At 37.7% G+C, this 22,014-nt stretch overlaps 1 protein-coding gene across 2 annotated transcripts; it reads right to left on the reverse strand.

The window, feature by feature from the left end:
• Positions 1-1,939: 1,939 nt before the first annotated feature.
• On the reverse strand, positions 1,940-21,657 carry LOC138625202 (SEC14-like protein 2). 2 transcript variants are annotated; one of them, XM_069705962.1, is made up of 13 exons: positions 21,496-21,657; positions 21,358-21,420; positions 19,187-19,262; positions 15,901-15,944; positions 12,244-12,306; positions 11,896-12,084; positions 10,252-10,347; positions 10,095-10,155; positions 9,846-9,929; positions 9,654-9,760; positions 4,198-4,337; positions 2,848-3,017; positions 1,940-2,760 (listed from the first exon to the last, which is right to left on the reverse strand). In XM_069705962.1, exons 2-13 carry the CDS (start codon positions 21,409-21,411, stop codon positions 2,582-2,584), a joined length of 1,263 nt encoding a protein of 420 aa, XP_069562063.1. In that variant the 5' UTR covers positions 21,412-21,420; positions 21,496-21,657; the 3' UTR covers positions 1,940-2,581. The 2 variants fall into 2 exon arrangements, with proteins under 2 accessions (XP_069562063.1, XP_069562062.1); XM_069705961.1 differs by having other exon boundaries at positions 21,358-21,426.
• Between the last annotated feature and the right edge of the window lie 357 nt (positions 21,658-22,014).

Genomic DNA, 22,014 nt, shown 5'->3' on the forward strand with positions numbered 1-22,014 from the left:
TAAGAAGCGGTACAAACAGAAAAGTCACCAAACTGACGGGAAAAGTGATAAAAACAAGGAAGAAGGTTACGGTTTTGTTAGTTTAGCACCTGGCCGACATGGGCACAAGGTTAGTTTGTTTCTGTCTCTCAAAGCTTCGGAAAAAGTACATTTTGAAAACTAAACAGGCACACATTTTCCCACAAACACTGTCACAGTCACTGGATATAGTACCTGTTCAACCTCATTCTGTGGAAAATATTGTTTTTGGCTTGCTACGGTTTTTCTGGTTTTGTGTCATTAAAGCTAGAGAGGGTTTCTGCCCCTCGAACACAAACTGGGAGCTGGTTCCACAGGAGAGGAGCCTGAAAACTGAAGCTCCGCCTCCCATTCTACTTCTGGAAACTCTAGGAACCACAAGTAGACCAGCGTACTGAGAGCAAAGTGCTCTGCTAGGATTATATGGTTCTATAAGATCTCTAAGATATGATGGAGCCTGGTCATGAAGAGCTTTGCAAACCAGCAGGAGAATTTAAAATTATATTCTTTATTTAACAGGAAGCCAATGAAGAGAAACTAAAACAGGAGAACTATGATCTCACTTGCTAAATCCTGTCAGTACTCTTGCTGCAGCATTTTGGATCAGCTGCAGGTTTTTAATGAGTAATTTGGACATCCTAACAACAAGGAATTACAATAATCTAACCTATGCATGAATTAGCTTTACTGTATCACGCTGTTTTTATTAATATTACGTAGATGAAAGAAGGCAGTTCTGGAGATTTGCTTTATATGGTGGCTAAAGAACAAATCCTCAATATATCTACATATCTACATTTTGACTAGCCATAATTTCAGTTGCTAATCCATATCTGCAACTGTCTGTATTTATAATGACAAACACCATACACTTGAATGGCAAAATTGTATGATTTTTATCAATGTGAATGAACACCTGGAAAAAACTCACCCATGTGAGAGGTTGCTGAGAACTGCAAACAATAAGTAAGACAAATCAGAGAGCTGGCAGCGGAACATGCTGACATATGATCAAAAAAGTAAAAGACCATTAGTTTACAAGATGAGTTTTGCTTATGACACGTTTATTTTGTTTTGCTTCAGTGAGTTTTATTCACTGACATTTTTATTTTTGGTTGATATTTTATTATATATTATATATAGTGACATAAATCTTAATATATACAGCTTTACAGGATATAAGAAAAACATATCTGTTCAATAGAGGTAAAGAGTGCAAAGTTAGCATAACACTGACATGACATGATACTGCCCCCTCTCAGACATACTCTGACCTGTCTCGCAACAACTTTCCTTTCCAAACACAAAGGCCAAACCAAATTATAAAAAGTATATTCATCAATATATTTCTGAAATGTTACAATTCAACAATTAATATATTGTGAGAAACCTTCCACTTTTCAACCACAATCTACATTTAGCCACAATCTACTAAACTGTCTGGTGAGATTAGTATATTTTCCAAATGTTTCAGTCACTTTCACTGTAATGACAAGACTTGAATAAGCTTTTATATTTCAGTAGTATAAATTATTATGTATTGCTTTAAACTCTTATTGGTTGTAAATAAATTAGAAAATAAATATTTAAAGGCACGCTATCCGCCAATACCAAAAATTAAATACAAACAAGAACAAAATATTATTTGCTGTAAGATCAGAATATTGACTAAGGTTTTTACTCCAAACATATTTGCCCATGGATTTTATATGGCTGATACTGCATATTTTAGAATTTTGTTGCCACTTCAATGAACCCTCATACTACTTTTTGATTGTTATGAAAGAACCATTAGCAAATGTTTATGCCACACACAAAAAAAACATATTGATAGAAAATGTTACATACACAATTTTTATTTTTTATTTAATTCTCATTGTAGCAAAGTTGGTGCTACCGGGGTCTCTCCTGGACACAGAGAGGTGTAAAATGCCTTTATTTGCCCGGCCCATACACCAACGTCTTCGTGCAGCCACTTCTCCTCTTCCTCCTTCTCCCTGCTTCCCTTTATTAGGGGAGAGCTCATCAGTTCACATCCAGCTCAGCTGTGCTCATCAGTCCGTATTCGGCTCAGCTGCGCTCATCACACCTTCCCGGCACCGTTCCCTGAACCACTCCTCCCACTCTCTACCCCCTGCAGCTGAGCTAACCACACCCCGCCACCACACTCATGTTGAATTTTATTGTTGTTACCCATTTTACACTCCATTACATATTAATTCTTATTGGCCATGGTGCTACGAACCTGGTTTTCTTGATGGCTAACTTAAACTTTTTGAAAGTATATATGGAACAAAAACACAAAATACAATAAAACGATAAAAAAAAAAAAAATGAAGCTGTATCCTTCCATGTGTGACCAATGTGTTTTATAAATGTGTTTTAGTTTCGAATGTGTAAAGAAATGTTTCCCAAATGGCATCATGTAAATGAGGTCATAAAAATGTAGAGTCATCACACATTCTGATATGATACTATAAGTTCACATCTATTGGCAGCATTTTACAGTTTAAGTCAAGTATGTCCTGCTTACTATGAGTGGCTAAACACTGCTGATCTGACATCATGGGAGTGGAAAATTCTCCTTATCATTATGATTGGCTGTTGCCCTCGGCTTGCTGATGGTTGCTGGACCCCCGATATTCTGTGGAGACTGTAAGTGGTCGGGAAGTAGGACCTCAACAGTAAAACTGATTCGTTTGGCCTGAAAGATGCTGTAGGTATTGTCAAATCTCAGCACATCTGTGGAGAACAGACAGAATAGAATATTCATCCGACAAGATTTAATGTTGCAGGAACATTTGATCAACAACCAAGTAGACTACTCACAGACTCCTGGACGCTCACAGGTCAGTGATCCATCCTCGGGCACTAGGTGGGCATTGTATCGCTGGCTGGGCACGACTTCCAGCATTTGAGCCGCCTTTTTCCATTCGCCTTTTTTAGCCTTTTGAAACACCCCAAATCCAATGTCTGCACCCTCGCTGTAAAACTGCCATCTAACAAGACATAAAAAAAAAAAATTAACAAATGTTTTATTTTGTTTTGTTTTTTGGTGGATTTGATTGATGAAAAACAGCTAAGACTGTGTTATTTGGTATCTTGTTCATTAGAAAAAAGACACCAACTTGGAAAGGAGGCCATCTCTTTATAAATTATTTTAGTCAGGTGTGGTATTACAAAACAAAATACAATATTATAACTGCCATTACATTAATAATAAAGAGTTCACCATTGTAGTGTATACAGTAGTTGTATGCCTCCACTAACCACTCAAGTCGTAGTTTGCATACTTTGCAACCGATATAAACATGAATTTACAGTGACTGTGATATTTGACTCCCAAATTCTAATCAGGTCATCCTTGATTCCAAATAATTGTTTGTACCACATTGGAAGAGACTTATTCAAAATTAAGAGATAATGCATTCACAGTTGGAAATGGATGTGAACTCAAAGTCAAGTTGACCTTTGACCTTTCACCACCAAAATATTTTCAGTTCATCCTTGGCAAAGTGAAGGTTTGTGCCAAATTTCAAGAAGACCCCTGAAGGTATTCCTGATGTATCACCCTTAAAGGAATGGGAAAGACATAAGGTCACAGTGACCTTGAGCTCTGACCTTTGACCTCCAAAATCTAAACTATTCATTGCTGAAGCATAGTGAACATCTGTGACAAACTTGATGAGTACTTGAATAACCACAGAAGAAGAAGCGTATATGGTTTGCACTTACATTGAGCCTTTTTCACTTAGTGTGCTTTTTAACTTAACGGTCTTCAATGTACTTTAGTTTTTTCCTGCCATAAACCCATTCACACACACACACGCACATCAATGGCGACAAAGCTGCCATACAAGGTGCTCGCCTGAAATTGAGAGCAGCACGGGGTTCAATGTCTTGCCCAAGGACACTGACACATGTGGACAGGAAGAACTGGGGATTGAGCCACCAAATTTATGATTACTGAATATTCTGTTATTGTTGACTTTTTTCATTCTCCTGGCTTTTAATCTGACAGCAGGAATTAAGATGGAAATCAGGTTTTGCTGTATAAAACTTTCACAACCTTATAACACCTTTTTTGCAAACAAAAATAAAAGATAAATCTTTGAAAAACGTCTTATACTAATCCATTATTATAATGGTTTTAGTACCATTATGATGTAAATAACAAACCTGAGAACGCATCCGGGAAACAAGATCTCATAGTCTAGCTGTTGGGAAGAACCTCGACTGACCGTGATACACTGCTCATACTCTACGTTAACATGGTCCCGCACATAGTAGGAGGAGGGAACCGGGCCAACGTGGTTTATCTGAAACAGACACACAAGGAGTGAAAATACAGGCATCAAACACTTGTATGTGAAATGCCATAGTAGTTGGAGGGTTAAAAAAAAATGGAGCAAAAACAAAAAAGCTTCACTTACTTTGCCATTATATATCTATGAATCCTTTAAATTTTTTCTCCTTTTGCAAAAAAAAAAATTAATTACTTTGACAAACAAAAACTCACAAAAGATCAAAGTGTTCTCTCTTGTTTAGTTTCTGGTTTATTTGCATGCAATTCAGGTTATGGGATTTCCCAGAACAGTGCAATAATAGACCAAACCAACAGTGCAGTAATTTCCTGATGTTAACTCAGCTGAGTGGGTAGTGTAATCTAATGTCAGTCAGTCCAGCAGGTGATAAGTAGGAAAATATGTTCTTTATCTTTTTTGCATCAGGCTATGCACCCCAATAGCCTATGATCACTGAATGAAAAAAATTACATGTTAAATATGTTATTTCGAACAAGTTTTTCTTGAACAAATTGCACATGAATACCTAACCAATTAATCAGAACAAGCAGTGTTTGCCCTTAGATTTTTTTTTTTCATTTTCATTCATTTTTGTGCATACCAACAGTGGACTACTGCTATGACAATTTCGAGTTATTTGGCTACGACCCCGTTTCCAAAATAAAAAGCTGGGAAGGTATGTAAAATGGAAATAAAAGCATATGGTAATGATTTTAATCATTAATACAATCGATATTTAATTGAAAATAGAACAAAGACAACATAACAAAAGTTGAAAATTAGATATTTTTTTTATCATTCTGTGAAAGACTATAGGCAAATAGTTTAACAATTTAAGAAATAATGTTCATCAACGTACAATTGCAAAGATCATCATCTATGGTACATAATATCAATACAAAATTCCAAACATCCGGACAAGTCTCTGTACGATAAGGACAAGGCTAAAAAAAACAATATTGGATGGCCTTCAAGCAGCACTGTATTAAAAACAGACAAATCTGTAGTGGAAATCACTGCAGGGGCTCAGGCACACTTCCGAAAACTGTTGTCTGTGAACACTGTCGCTGCATCCACAAAAGCAGGTTACTACTCTGTCATCAAGAAGAAACCATTAATGCTGAACGATATATATTGTTTTTTGAGCAACATGTGCTGCCATCAAGACAATGGCCCTCATTCACCAATATCTTCTTAAGATTTTTCTTAAATTTGTTCTTAAGAAATGTCCTTAGAAAAAGTCTACATCAGATTCATAGCGTGTTCTTAAACGTGTTCACAACTGTGTTCTTATATTGATGAATCTCGCGGTCCTAGTAAGGTGAAAGCACGTGCCATTGGTTCCTAATTAGCATAAGTATATGCCCTGCCAATGCCCATTAAAGGACATGAAGGGCTGTGTGCATACGGAATCACAGAAAGTGAGGGAGAAAAGTTAAGACAAAACTTAAATAATGCCTACAGACTGTGGAGCAGCCGACTCCAAGAGGAAAACCAACTGCAGTCATTCTGAAGCCGAAGTGCTGCTACAGGAAGTAAACAGCGAATGTTGTCATACTTATTAGCGTAGCAGAAGTACTGGATATAAAAAAAAAATTCAAAGATGCATGTGATGGGATTGTTCAGTGTGTGTTGTATCAAGGGAATGGCACAAAACCTGTAATGTAAAAATAACCAGCAGCTCGCAGACTGCATCTTCCTGCAGGAGCACCAACATACCTGCACCCAGATCCTGTTCAACTGCCCTATGTCAGATCTCAGATCCTCAACATTCAGGGGCAAACAACCCAAACACTGACACTGCTTACAATCCTAGAAACACTTTGATGAATTCACTATACTTTCTTTTTTTTAAGTAAAAAGACAAAAGGATAAAAAGATAAAAGTCAAATTTATTATAATTTATGAACAACCAATTCACTGCTGTCAAACTTGGACAGCAAGTCTGTTGTCTGATCCTTGCAGTGTTAGTGTAGTGTTTTTTCAAAACCATAATGTTTTGTGAAGTAATGAAAATAATTATTAAAATTATGAATTAAAAAAAACCCATTGTAAATTAAATATTATTCAACTGCAGAATTGAAGAAAACACATTAAACAATTATTTTTTCTCAAACATGTCAATACTGAGATGTGCTTAAGTGCTCTCTTGTGTGCCTAGATTTTGTTCTTACCCAAGAACAAAATACCAAATAAGAAAACATTGCTGAATGCCAGAATCTTCATAAAAACTGTGTAAGTTGGTTTTAAGAATACATTTTGATTGGTGAATGAGGCCCAAAGTTAATACAGCTTGTAGTGTTTTGGTCATTAAAAAACTCAATTCCTCCTCTATTGAAAGAGACGATAATATAGTGATGTATTGTCTGATCTCGAGTCAGCACGGGGTGTTTGATTTTTAAAATTGACTGGATTTTCTTTTCATTTTCCTCTGACTTCCTGCCTGGCCGATCTGCTCTGTTCAGTTTCTCTTGAACTCCTCTTAAGCTTCTGTCAAAAATAGGCCTGTGCACCACAACAAACCACACAAGTATCTGGAGGCCTGAATAGCACTGGTTTGTAACATCAAACTCTACACTCTAATAGGGTGATCAAGTGTCCCACTTTATTGAGACAATGCCCCACATATTTCTAAATGACTAAAATCTGCAAACACAGCTATAACAAATACATTTTCACTGAAACCCAACGATGACAGCTGGACAGACAAGGAAACAGTGGTGAGATAACTCTTGTAGTAAACACTGTGCAGAACCCCACCAATACAGGTCAGCAGACTGATAGTAACACTGGGCGTAAACCTCAGGTTAATTATAACCAATCAGCTTGCTCCGAAACCGGCAGACACTCGGCCACCACCACAACTACCTAGCATGTCCACCAAAGTTTTTTTTTCCTGAGCACAGCGTGTTTTTATAGTTGATTTTAATGAACGCCAGCAGCGTGACGAGGTGCTGAGTGTGTTCAGCGTTTTTTTCCCCCCGTCATCGAGAGTTGCCGTCATCCCTGTCAACAGCCGTTCAATCACAGTGAAGGAAGGGCGGGACAAACGTGGTTAACCGCCGCTACTGGTCGCTGATTGGTCCGCCCTTCAGAGTGGCAGTGCAAACACTAATACGGGCCGAGTACCCAGACTGTTATTCACACCGAAGGAAACTAAAGCCGCGAGCCACAGTCGGCGCAGGCCAGGCTACCACATAAGACCATCTACTTTAGCTGCCTTTATGCTTACTGTGTTTACTCAGTATGGGAGTTTGGAAAGTTGCATTGAAATCAAATCTAATTGTTCACTTCCTCAAGGCCTGGTGTGTTACCCTCCATAGTCTATTTGTGTGTTATTATGTTCTAAGTGAGATAGACATCTAATAATTTTAGACAACCTCAGCTTTGGTAACGTGTCCCACATTATCCCACACAGACATACTCTTTGCCCAACATTTGTTTTGTTGGAGTCTGGTCCCCCTACACTCTAACCAAAATAAGAAACACAGCTGTCGACTAAGAAAAGTAGTTAAATTGTCAAGTTAAAAAAGAAAACACTGAGGTTGAGCTTCTCGATTCCTTGAACCTCGAACACAGTCAAAATTAATTTTGCTTCCTCTGTTCTTCATCTCTCCTCGGCCAATTTTTTATCTACAGAAACAGTGATAAACACAGGTCAGTTTCCTCATCTAGAGCATCATCTACAAGTGCAGGACTAATAAAGCTGCTGTTTTCTGCACTCATGGCTGCTATTTGCTTGACACCTATTGGCTAGAAAACAGAACTATAGGTCTGACAAGATTTGTGTTGATGCCTTAGCCTATTCCATTTCTACATAGCGGGGCAGGAGAGCAGTGGGATGAAGCAGGAGTGTTTTTGAAACATTTTTCATCATTTTTTTTTTCTCATCTGCAATTTCCTTCAGGTTGTCTGCAAATACAGGCAATTATTCTGTTGTTGCTATTTCACACTTTTCACAAAGCACACTACTATTTCAGTGCATCCGAGCAGGTATTGTAACAAAATAGATGGAGCAAACTTTTTAGCGCGTGTGCAGCTGTACTTATTCATCTTCACCCTGCCGGTCCAGAGTATTTCTTGCAATCTCATTGACCAATGGTGATCAAACTGGCTCATTCCAGTGTAACTGGATTCCTAAAATATCCAACATTAGCTGAACATTTTAGGATCCATTGTAAGAAAAGAAATTCCCAACCACTGAGTTTTACTTTATTCCATCCATTACATATACCCGCTGTACAGGAGGTACAGGGTCACAGAGGAGCTATACTAGCTGCCTTCAGACAAAGGAAAGGTACACCGTGGTCAGATCACCAGTATTACTTTATCCCTGTTTAGGAATAGTTTTTTGCTCGGCTGTGACAGAAAAATATAGTGGGACAGGAACTCACATAAACGTAGTTTTGCCAGTCAAAATTCCAAGTGCACAGTTTGAATAGTAGCCTGCCAGTCTTTTGCTGAAGCAAATCTATAAGCTGCCAAAAACTACATAAGCACAGAATGCATAACAGTGAAAGAAACCGACAGGGTAGGAGTCAAAAGTGTCAGAAAACAGAGTTGATACTTTAAAACAACCCCAAAGCAAGCATACTTCACTATATTGCCACTGAGTTAATTGCTACTCAGATTTTTATATTTTTTTAGAGGAGAACTGATCGGCAGTAGTTGGAATGAGACTTGTAGCCAATGATAGTTTTAAAAAGCAAAGTTGTCTCATATTCTATATGTTTCCAAGGTTGTCTGTCTTTATGGGCTGAGCAATGTCACTCAAAGAAATATAAGGTTTGAATTGATGATCATACCTTTTGTAAATACCTAAATCCTTTGGTGCTAATCTTTGCTTTTGTTGAAGTGGTTTTAGGATTAAATAACAGCCAGTTGAGAAGAGACAGACAGCCCCCATCTGAATCATCAAATAATAATCCATGGCACAGACATAAGGTGAGTCCAGCTTTGGTTTATCGATAATAATTATTAGCAGGATCAATTCATTGTTTGGTTTTAGTCGTGACATAAAGTTGGTTGTTTTTTATGTAAGGTGAAAAAGGATTTAAGGCTTGTTAAACACTACACATTATTAAACCACTTTTGCAAGGATGCTAATGATTATGTAAATCACTTTGATAAAACAGAAACCAACTAGATCATGACAAATTTGAATGTAAACTGTCTTTAAAAGCTTGCTTAGGGGAATTTTTTTCTCACGAGTGAATCAATGAGCCTAAAGTATTAATTGTATGTCTCCGATGGATACCCTTCTCCTCCAACTTTTGCACCAAAAAACTCCCAGAATCTATGGGTGTGCAGGATATCACATCTCCAACTCACCATGGTCCGACAGCGAGGGTCTCCATCAGGATCTGTCCGTTTACCCCCATACATCATCGGCAGCTCCTCTGCCTCAATGTATTTCAATAAAACCTCCTGCCAGTCATCTATAAAGATGGAAAATCAATACTCATTTCAACTCGGTTTTGGTTGATATTGTCAAAAGCGGGATGCAATAATGTAGCGTCTCACCCCCCAGAATGAAGATCTTTTGTCGTGTATTGTCACTTAGAAAGTGCTTCACGAGGTTGTAGGCCACAGGAAACAGTTTGGGGGCTGCAGAAGTGAAAATTTAAATGTAACATTCAAAAGTTATTTACTCATCAGTAAATTTCAGGACATTCGATCATTAAAAAACAAACATGAAAGCGAAAATAGCGATGGATTCGATTACTGTCCTCTCTTGGGCGACTATTCATTTATTTTGAAGGACCAATTTACCTTTAATAACAAAAAGTCTCTTCAGGCCTTCTGGGTAGTTATCTTCAAACATCTGGAGGATCTGGTGTGACAGAGAAACATAGATGCCACCAAACCTTTTAGTCTGCTTTACTTTTATTTATTTTTTTGTATACAACGTATCTGTGTATCACTATACCTCTCCATATGTTTCTATAGCAGGCTTCCATAAGTGTTTCAGACCCAGACCTTCAACGTCGTAGATCATAGTGATTGACTCCACATTCTTCCCCAGCTGGATGAAAACAGTGACAAGAAGACTTAATCAATAAAATAACCTATAAGATACAAATGAGAAAAATAGCTTTAGTTCAGGTTGTAGAGCTGACTATTAATTGGAAGGTTGGTAGTTCATTCTTGGCTTCTGCTGACCACTAACCCAAACCTGCTCCAGAAAAGTATGTCACTAAAACATAGTGATACATTGTTGTTGTTGTTGTTGTCGTCGTCATTAGTATTATTATACAATTATTATTACACAATCATTATGACAATATGCTACAAGGGATAATCTGGCTAAAATGATGTGTTAAGTAGAAAACTAAACTTGAGGAATTACAATGTGATTTTTAACTATATAAATTTAGATAAATAAACAGATATTGTGTGCATATTTGCAATATAGTTCCTACGTCTTTCTGCTTTAATAGGTACAGAACTAACATAGATCCAAAACATTGTATAGCCTATGCACACCCTTATTTGCACACATTGGAAGTGGACTAATTTAAAACTACTTGACAACTAGCTTTTGACACCAGAGAGGCCTCAACACATTCAGGGAGAATTTGGTGGTTGTAAAAACTATGCATTTCAAATAATTTGACTGTTATCTTTATATTATTATATATTAAAAAAATAAAATAAAATAAAAGTTGTAGAGATAAGCAAGTAAAACCGAGAAACAAATATGCTGTCCTGAATGCCTAAAAGAAATCCAGACTCTGAACAGGATTAAAATGGATTTACATGTTAAATATAAGTAAATTGTTTTAAGAGCACCAACAGTACTGTTCTCATTTCCATATTTCTCTGTTTATGTTGTCACACAACAGGACAAATATGAAATAGTGCCTGAAACATGGCCCATTAAGACTATGGACCCTATTTTTGTGCCTAGCGCAGGAGTCAGGCGCATTGGCATTTAATATGTACAATTTATGTGCAGGGGGCTTTTTTTCTACACTTGCAGTGAGTTGCTATTTTCACTGATCAGTGTGATGGATGGAACGGTGTCGGTAAAAATGCACCATGTGGGGCTCTTGATTCTCAAATTGGAAATCACTGAAATAATGGATGCTTATTATCATACATATGCTATAAGGTTCTGGGTTCAAATCCACGTCTGGGTGTTTCTGTGCGGAGTTAGCATGTTCTCCCTGTGCCTGCAAGGGTTCTCTCCGGGTATTCCAGCTTCCTCCCACCATCCAAAAACATGCGCCTCAAGTTAATTGGTGGTTCTACAAATTGCCCTTAGGTGTGAATAAGAGCGTGAATGGTCTTTGTTTCCGTCTGTCTCTATGTGTTGGCCCTGTCCAAGGTGAACCCTGCCTTCGCCCAAAGTGAGCTGGGATAGCCCCCCCCCCCCCCCCCCCAAAAAAAAAAGCGGGTATAGATAATGGATGGATGGATGGATTAGTTTAAATATGGATTCAGTGATATAATCTGATGTGTTTTGTACACAACACTATACCTTTGCCCGAGACACATTTTAGTATCAACGGTGAACAGGATCACAGGATCACATGATCTCTGTCCTGTCATCAGTGGTATCTGCTCTTACCCTTTCTGACTGGAGGTTGCATTCCCTTTGCAGCATCTCACAATCTCTGATCTTGGACTTGATGAAGTCTTGCTTGGAGGCAGACAAGAAGAGGCCTTTTGGATCCACAGGTCCAATGACATCATACCAGATAGGACTGCCCTCACGGTCATAACCGCACATCCCTCCTGACAGATACTTCTCTATCACCTGCAAACGACATCCATTTCAAATGTCAAACACCTGGTTCCATCAGATGTGTACTTGAATACTTATCAAGGAGAGGATTCATGATGCATTTATCGAAATAAAACATTCCCATAAAATGTCAAAATTATCTACAGTGAATTACAGTATTGAAGGTTTTACCTCTGGTGGACGCCAATCAGTGATCACTGTGTCTGCTTTCATGTGTTTCCTGAACTCCAAATGCTGGAAGAAAAAATGGGTAGATGGTAAGTTTAGAAGTAATATTAGTATTTTTTGTACTTCCTTAATGATTGACTGATTGTACAGCCACAGATTTTTTTTTAATTTTTTTTATTTTATTCACTTTATTAATCCCCGAGGGGAAATTTCTTCACTACAGCAGGGGGGCTCTCAGGGGGGAGCTGCTGCAGCAGGCTGCCACTAGCGCGGCGCCAGGTAACCTGACCTGAGGTGCATGTTTTTGGATGATGGGAGGAAGCCAGAGAACCTGGAGAGAACCCATGCAAGCACAGGGAGAACATGCAAACTCTGCACAGAAAGGCCCAGGACCGGATTTGAACCCGTAACCTTTTTGCTGTGAGGCGACAGCACCACCGTGCCGCCCCAAATCTACCCAACAACGTAGTGATTTAAGTGGTTGAGTAGGTTTTAGACATTATATATATGTCTATCCACTGTACAATACATATAGAAATGTAAAAAAAAAAAAAATTGTTTTAGCTTGGTTAATAGACTTAAGAAGTAAGAGTGAACTAAAATAAATAATTTTTCCCGTATCTACAAAAGGGCAAAGAAATAATGAAGATATCTTCACAATATAGTTGTCATGTAGTTCAGATCTACTGTTAGCTACTGTCTGACTGTATTTCCCACTTCCAGTAAGATAAGTTCTAACAATCATGAACCACATCCCTGAAATGATAGACAACAATGATGTACATCTAAATAAGTGTAAAGAGATGCAGAGGAATAAGTAGAGCTAAAGTAGCAGTGACGACAACGTGAAGTTTCAAAAACAAAAGAAATACTGGTAGACTGGAGACAAAGTAGTCATCAAACGTAGTAGTAAATGGTTGGAAATTTGTGGAATTTAGGAGAGTACTGAAGAAAGCTCAGCAAGGACATTTATTGTAAATATATGTATATAAACCGGAAAATGTTTTCCTTATCAATGGAAAATGTGACCGGTTTTATTCCTCTGGGTTTCCATCTGTCTGTTCATCCCATTCTCATGAAGGCAATATCTCAAGAAGGTTTTGAGGGAATTTCTTCAAACTAGGCAAAAAGATTCTGTTGGTACCAAGGATAAACAGGTCCCTGTGACATAATATCGCAGGACCGCCTTGAACAATTTCTTAAAATGCGAGGCAAACTCTCATGGTCAAAAGTCAAAGTTCAAGGTCAAGACATCACATCCCTCTCATCCGTATGCCCCATTCTTAATCAGCGACATTTCAAGAACCCTTTGAGGGAATTTCTTCCAACTGGGCAAAAACATAATTTGGTAGCAATGATAAACTGATAAGATTGAGCTGGTCACCGTCACCTCCCACCCATTCTCTTGAGTCCGATATCTCAGTAACACCTTCAGAGACTTACTTCAAATTTTTCACAAATGTTCACTTGGACTCAAGGATAGACTGAATACATTCAGGATCAAGTCAAATTGGCTTTGCAGTGAGCACTACTTGTCACTGTGACCTCCGCACTGTCTGCTGGAAGTGTAAATATTGCGTTCTTGTAAACACAATATTTTAAGAACGCCTTGATGGAATTTCTTTTGCCCAAACATTCACACTGTAACTCAAAGATACGGTGCTTAGATTTTATTGGTCAAAGGTCAAGGTCCCTGTGACCAAACATCTAACCCATCTTGTGAACGTGATATCTCTGGAACAGAGACTTCCTTCAAATTTGGAACAAACATTCACTTATATCTAAGAAAGAACGCAACAGATTTTGGTGGTCAAAGGTCCAGGTCTCTGTCCGTCCTTTTTGTCTGTGCTACTCTTGTGATAGCGATATGTTAGGAAGGCCTCAAGGGAAATTCTTTAAATTTGGTACAAACCTTAACTTGGTCTCAAGGATGAAATAATTATATTTTGCTGGTCAAAGGTAAAGATCAATTAGATCGTTCTGAATGTGATATTTTAGGAATGCCTTGAGGGACTTTCTGCAAACATTTATTTGGAGCGAAGTCTTAAATGATGAAATTTCAGTGGATTGGTTGATGAGATGGTAGAACTATACCTCAGGCCTGTACTACAAAACAAGTTCAACATAGGGCCATTTTTGCTGCACATGATCATCACAAACATGGACAATTCAACTGGCAGCAGAGTGACATATTTTACAAACGAAGAAAAACTACTGTATTATACATATACAAAGAAGTTAATCCAGGCTAAAAGCAATACAGTTGCAGCTGCCAAATGGATTCACTTTGTGAATGTGTAAATGAATAGGCTCCACCTGCTTCATCATTATAGAACAGGTAAATCAGACCATAATTACATTCTATTCAATTAATGTCCCTTTGATTGTAATGGCATGTATGAGAATGTTAGAGTTCTTCTTACATCTGCACCCGCAGTGGTGTCAAACAGACTTTGGTGCAAATACGAAATAGACATAAACATAATTCAAAGTGACGGGTAGGATTACTTTCATATCGTATTAGTACAAGAAATAGCTTTACCACTTCAAATAAGTCTTTATTGGAGGAGGATATTGGTATAAGGAAATCTATATTTCTCATAAAAAAATCATTATGGAAAATCAAAGGGGTTTGCTGATCTTAGAGCTTTCTTTCACTCTACGGAGATCCTCTCCCTATCATGGAGCTCCCTATACCAAGCTACACGACCTCTTCTACGATTGGTGATGACATTTTCCAAGAGAAATGATTGGTCCATACTTTTGATTGAGCAGTACTTTTATATGTTTTGACCTTATGTTGAAGTAAAACTGAACATTGTCACCTCATACAATGCAGCATCAAAGCAAAAGAATTTCAATAGAGGTGGCCGCATTTGTACAAACTGAAATAAACTGGCTCAACTACCCCAAGGCCTTTTGGTTTAATTTAGCTCACTACTGCCATTTTAACAAACTTGTACCATCCAGCAGTTTAGAGTTAAAATTCAGCTAAAGAGTATAGCCTCATATAGTAATTTACTAAAGTACTAACTGTGTGTATCTGTGTGGTCGCAGCACTAATTTTGACGATCAGGGTGGCTCATATTAACCCGCTCTCCCCTACTGACTGTTGTTCCAAAGTAACACATGTAATGTGAACAGAGAGTGAGAACTGGATTTAGGACCGCTAAAAAATTATACCAAAGGAATGCAACTGTCTGCTGGAGGTGTAAATAGGTCAATATTTTCAAACACAGCTTCACATGTCTAGGCTGGGTGACTGCCAATTTTATTTGGAGCTCCTCTGTCCTTCAATGGACAAAAATCAACTTTACAGTGAGGTAAATGTAAATTTTACTCAGCCATCATAAGTAGTTATTTCATCCCATTTATCTATATCTTATCTCCTATCTTGATGACTCAAGTTTTTCCACAGCGAACCATTACCACACTGCCTCTCTCTAACCTGGAGCCACTCCCGCGCTGATAAACCGGACAATCTGAGCTGGAGCTGATTGCACTTCTACAAATATCAATCAGTCACTGAAAGAGAAGTTGTACTTTGGCTTTCAGTTCAGTACGTGATTTGTACTGCATTGCATTTCTACAAGAGAGCTGCACATGCACACACTATAATAAATGTCCCATTCTACAAAACAGACAATCTAAGTCTATTACCTTTCGCAGCATGGCCTCAGACTTCTGGACATTGAAGTTTCTGGCTAAAAAAATAACAAAGAAAGCAAAAAGGAAGCAGACATGAATAATACAGACATCCACGGTCCAAAACGTAGATGTTTTTCAAACAGAGTGCAGTGAGGATGAATTAAATAGGATTCCACCAACACATGATATTTAGTATTACAGTGCAATGTATTCTATAGGTTATCACTGAAATTGTAAAGCAAGCAAGCACATTTTATACGTCACTTTTCAAATACAAGTTACAGAGTGCTTTATAGGAGGAGGAAAGGGAGAAAGAGAAATGAAAGAGGTACAGAAAATATCCACAACAAGAGATTAAAATGTACAGACAAAAACATTTGTGTTATAAAAAAAAAGCAAAATAGGATTGTACTCTACGTGAAATGGGGGTGACATCCAGTGGATATTAAATGAAGTGTGTCCCAATATGAGTCTGTGAAAGCACTGTTTTTACATTTTTACAGTAGCCAGATATCTCGGTGCTGTAGTCACTTTCATTTATGGCGTTGAGTCGGAGATATGAGCATGTTTCTAAAGAGACCCACCACAACATTTATCTCCGCACAATATAATTCGGAGCGTTTCATTAGTCATTAAGTGTTTGAAGTATTTCTCCTACCTCGTTGTACACAATTCACAATTTTCTCCGCCGCTTAAGATATTCTTAACCGTCTTAAAAGTCCTCATCCCTGGTGCTAACAATTTTTCACCTCAGGAGCTACGATGCTTGATGAATAACTTTAATCTTTACAAGGATCGACTGTTAACTTAGAAATTCTTCGAAAACATCAAAATTCTAAGAATTTTCTTAGATTTCCATCCATCAGAGTAACTCTTACCACCAGGAATCTTTATGAATACAGCTCTCATATTTACATGTGATAATCCCCAACAGTTTTCACGCCATGAAACTCACCAGGTCAAGAAACTTGTTTTTTTTCCCTTTCACTGAGGTTTGCCTCATCCTGCCTGGGAAAACAGACTGAGACTCTCCCGTCAAACATTGTTACAACTCCACAATGAGAAATTCATCACTCACGGGAACTTTTCCACACATCCAGTCATGGTCTCCATGTCACTTTAACTGGAAACAACCAGTATATTACTAAAATGTGGGAATTAAAAATGCATACAATTGTGCATAAGTTATATAGAACTCTATAAACACTGTGGTACCATCTTCCACAAATGACTCTTGGACAAAACTTTAGGAAATGCTGAAATATCTTCAATTATAATATTTAAAAAAAAATCAAACATTAATCAAACATTATCAACATCAAAAAAAAAACTCCTCTTGTCCAAAATGTCCAGTACTATTGTACTACTGTGTCAGTATGACTGATGCAAAACAGTGTTGACAGTTTACTGTCTAATACTCCCTCTAAGGTGATTAGCTCTGCAGCTGACAGTCTGGAGGAAGAGCACAACAGTGCTGTTGTTGGGGTGTGAGATTTACAACTTACTCCAGCATTGGATTATACTTTAGCTAATGCTACGTTCTGGTACATTAACTGGGACCTCAAGGGCACCAAGTGACTGAAACTTACAAAAGCACAAAGCAGGATCTGGCAGGTGACGGGGCTATGTATTATTGCAGGTTGTTAAGTGTTAAGTGTCCGATCACCTTGCCCTCCATTGATACCTTTACATTGTTGTGGTTGCATGTTATTTTCTAAAACATCACTCTGAGATTAAAGATGTTTATTGTGATTTCCAACCAATTCATGTTGAAATTAGTTTTGTCCTTCAATAACCACAGAGAACAAAGGGTTGTTGGTATAGATGGATCTTCTGTCACTTCATAACACAAGAAATATAATTTATAAACCGGTCACAAAGTTTTATAATGTAGCTCATGGCTAGCACAAAAACTGATAACTCCCAAACCAGCTGCTTATATCACTCACACCACTGCTTACAGAAAAATGCAGAATACCTTTTGTGACAAAGCTGTGGTCTTTTACATCCTCACCCTGAAAGGCCTATAGTAAAAGCGATTCTGACTGATTGCTTGCAATCTAGTACACAAGAAGTGATGAACTTAATAACAAAGAGACAAACAACTTTAAAAGTGCCAACTAGGTTTGGATTCATGATGGCAGCAATATTAAAGACTCAAACAGTATAAACAAAAAATCCTTTGGCAAAGAGGCAACATACCGTTTGACTCTGGCTGTGATGTATTGTTGTAGCGACAGTTAAGATGATATTTTAATGCCATTCAAGTATGTAGTCAGTGGGCCAGCTCAGCCTGATGTTGACACATTGTGCCCATTTAGGATATAGAGGGGAGTTTAACCTGGGTTTGTGTAAATATGAAGGACAAAAATCCCCCATTCAGTTTAATCCAGATCATTATGGGGTTTATCATTAGTTCTCACTGTGTGCCACCTCAGGATATTTGCTTCTAATCAATAAACTGGACTATTCATACATCTTCAATAACAATCCTCTTTATGTTCATGCTGCAAGTCACATAACTTGAATCATACAGCGTCCAAACAGACCTCCATTGTCCATGTTTGGAACTGAAATGCTCAGCGTTCTGTGAGGCAAAGCAGGCATTTCACAACTGCTATGGTCATTTAGTAAGGCCTAATTAAAGAGAACAAATGCACCCTTACTTCCACTCCGAATTCTTGTCATGAAACAATTTCTCACTGTCATCAAAATCAAGGAAACTTTAACCCATGAGAGGAACAGAAAGACAGCAGCAGATGGGCTGTTGCAATCGTAGTGCACTTTTAATGCGATTAGATCTGGATTAACCGCATACACGAAGTGCTAGATCTCTGCTCCAGAATGAATCAGAACAAGGCCTGCTTTAATCATTGCTCCTCACTTCCTCCTAAGTCTGACTGCAGAACCTCACCCTGCCCGAGGAAAGTCAAGACTCTGGGATTCAGTTAAATTTACTTATAAGTAAAGGAATAAGCACTGAAATTGTCACTAGTTTAGCTGCCAAGATTCAGAGCAGGTTTGGTTTTAAGTTGCGGTTTGACCATATTGAGGAGCATGAGTGTCTTTCTCAAACCCTGTGAACAAAATGTGTTCCATCATTATCCTATGATTTGATAATTCTCTGTAGCTTCTGTTTATTGCAACAGATTTCCCTGTGAATGCAGGGAAATGATTACAGGAAAAATACCCACAAATTAATCACGAAGAGGGATAATGAAGGAGGTTTTCAGATTTTTCTTTGAATGCAGGTTTCAGTCGGGTAGAAGCCAGAGTTGCCGTGTCGTTTTCAACTCACCTCTGAGCCAGCGCAAGAGGAAGTGGTCATGCTGTGTAGGAAGTTGAGGAAGAATATCTTGTATCTTCCCTCGAAACTACAGCCAGATGCAAAAAAGAGACATATGACTTTCAGTGAAATCTAAAATCTTCACAGTTAAAATTATGAGCCTGAAGGCGAAAAACAGTTCTGAAAAACACAAAACATTTCTATGTTTGATGCTATTTGAATTTTCACAATGGAGCTTTTAATTTCCGATTACTAGGTTTGTTTCATTTCGTAATACTACCGAAGCTTGTGACTTGGTGACTGTAGGCAATTTTTTTTTTTTTTTTTAATGTAATGTCAAGTTTCAACAACAGATGGCTGTAAAAATGTTTTCCATGTGTAGAGAAACAGTCGCAGCAGCCCTTATGTCACATTTTCATTTCTAACTAAGCATCCTGCCAATTATGAATTATTTTCTTCAGTAATTGGTTAATAATTTGACTTAAAAAAAAGAGCCGAAAATTGTCACACAATTTTCATAAACCAATATATTGCTTGTTTTGTCTGTATAACCAACAGTCTATAAACCCAAAGATATTAAAAGATGAGTTGCTTGAAAAATGGCTTACATTAAAATGGTTATGGAATTATCAGTTAGGCCTGTCTGTTGCTATAAATTGCTTCCACTCCTCTGGTTTAGTATTAGTGAGATCAGTCCAAATCTTAATTCATCTCCAACGTGTTATGGGGTTGAGATTAGGGTTGTGCCGACTGCTTGAGTTCTCCAAAAGTGTTTCTTAAGAGACTTGGCATGTTGAAACAGGAAAGTGACACCACCAGGCCAAAACGCAGGCCAAAATTGTATTTAATTTTCTTCCACCAAATCCAAACTGTAAATTGAAAAGTAGATAACAGCCTTATAACAATGGAAGACAAATGAAAAAAAAAATGAAGCACAATAATGCTTCATCCATTTTAAAGATCAAAACCAAACAATGGAAAAGAATGTGAACAGGTGTTTCCGGAGACTTTTAGTTAATAGTATAGTTCACCTTATCTTAGACATACAGCGAACAGAATAATCTTTCCTTTAAGTAAAATATCCTTTGTTGACTGATACGTTTTTTGGGTTGCCAGGTTGTAAAAAATCTCTCAGAAGTGGACACAAATGGCATCTGACAATACTTAAACAAAAGAAATAATTTCATATTAAAAATCTAATCCATTTTATTTACATACATTTGTATTAACACTGCATGTATCACTCTATTAAGCAATTGGTTTTCACACCATATGAAAACAAAAATTTGAAAAAAGCTTAAATTTCTGTTCAATACGCAAAGAAATTATTATTATATTATATTAATGAGACATCTATAGACTGAAATGTTACTTTTTAACTTCACTTCAACTATCCATCCATCCATTATCCATAATAAATAAATTATAGATACAATAATTGTAGGTCACATGTCAATTAAAATATATTTAATTGCTTGCTGTCTTTAAAGCGTTTAAAATTTGTAAGTATTTACATTATTAATGGTCATAAGCATTAACAATGGTTTACATATCAGTTATAGGCCATTAAAATGAACAGTTTAGACATCTGATCGACTGACAAACATTTCTCTTAAATTTAGTATTTTTTTTTTACCTTTCTGGTCATGTTTAAACCAAAAACACCAAACACATTGGCTGGTTCCAACCTGTTATTTGACAGGATTTTTCTTTAACATGTCTGATGGAAATTGAGCATTTTGAAGTTTTGGATTGCTAGCGAGATTAGCAGTGGGAAGTCTTAACAAGCATTTTTCATTTTAAACATTTTAAAAAAGACTATATGAAGAGTTGATAAAGAAACGTCATTGTTACCATTACAGGGCTGCGATTTTTCTTATCCTTGTAAACTAAACGTTTGATTAGGGAAGTTAAGATGTTATTATAGCTCATGAACCCTTTATAAAAGGGTGCATGATAAACAGTGTTGCATAATAGGTTATTACACGACAATTAAAGCGATATAAGAGAGAAAATAGTGGCATGATAGTGTAACTACACAAGCTGAGTTAAAACCTAGATATTATAGGAGCGTATCTGGTCTGAAGCAAACCACAAACTGCAAAGTGAAATTGAGTTGTGAGATGAGGCTAGTTATAAATCATCACTAACATTATCATTACTGTTATTATCATTATTATTACCTGCTCAAGTGCTTCAGCCTGTTTAGGACTCAGATCCCCCACTCTTCCGCTCATGCCTGCGACCTAAAGCTGAGATAAAGACAGCAGTTCAAAGTCAGATCTACAGAGAGAGACACTGAAAGAGACAGCGACACCCACCGTTAACCGTGACGGATGGGTTTCTGTCTCTGACGACCCCTCGTGATGTCCATCCACTGCTACAAGATCCAGTTGTCCTCGCTGTCTGCTGCAGAAACAACAGCGGAGAGGAGGATCAATTGTAAACACGACTCGCTCACCGCGGGTTTAGCATCCAGTCCTACCAGCTGACTCGGCCAAAGATAGGACAAAATAACACGAGGTTATACTCGGTACCAGATGGGAGGACCACAGAGTGGAGAGCCCTCCGAGTATCCGCTGTATTTATCATAGGCTATTCAAAAATAGGCCGATATTCAAAACAAGGCTACAATCGTAAAAGGGGGCAACCGTTATTAAGTATTATATTTTTTTAATGTAAAAATAATTAGGGTACAAGCATCGTGTGTTGCTGTAATGCGGGAGGTGGGGGGTAATTGTTTGTCTTTTGTGTTTCAAAATAAAAACATCTTTTAAAAGGAGCATCTACGGTTACCATGATGACGATGGTTGTATAACGATGAAGATTGCATGACTTTA

This window comes from Brachyistius frenatus, unplaced genomic scaffold, assembly GCF_029030835.1.
Source record: "Brachyistius frenatus isolate BFR_SWC_R1_liver_20210118 unplaced genomic scaffold, ASM2903083v1 Contig_60, whole genome shotgun sequence".
Classification (NCBI taxonomy): Eukaryota; Metazoa; Chordata; class Actinopteri; family Embiotocidae; genus Brachyistius; species Brachyistius frenatus.

What these genes read in the sequence shown, in the direction of transcription:
- LOC138625202 (XM_069705962.1), bottom strand. Translation starts at nt 21,411, where the DNA reads ATGAGCGGAAGAGTGGGGGATCTGAGTCCTAAACAGGCTGAAGCACTT. An exon ending in GCAACCTCCAGTCAGAAAGG is followed by an intron (nt 10,348 to 11,895) that starts GTAAGAGCAGAT and finishes GTTTTCATCCAG; the next exon opens with CTGGGGAAGAATGTGGAGTC. An exon ending in CTATAGAAACATATGGAGAG is followed by an intron (nt 10,156 to 10,251) that starts GTATAGTGATAC and finishes CTGTCACACCAG; the next exon opens with ATCCTCCAGATGTTTGAAGA.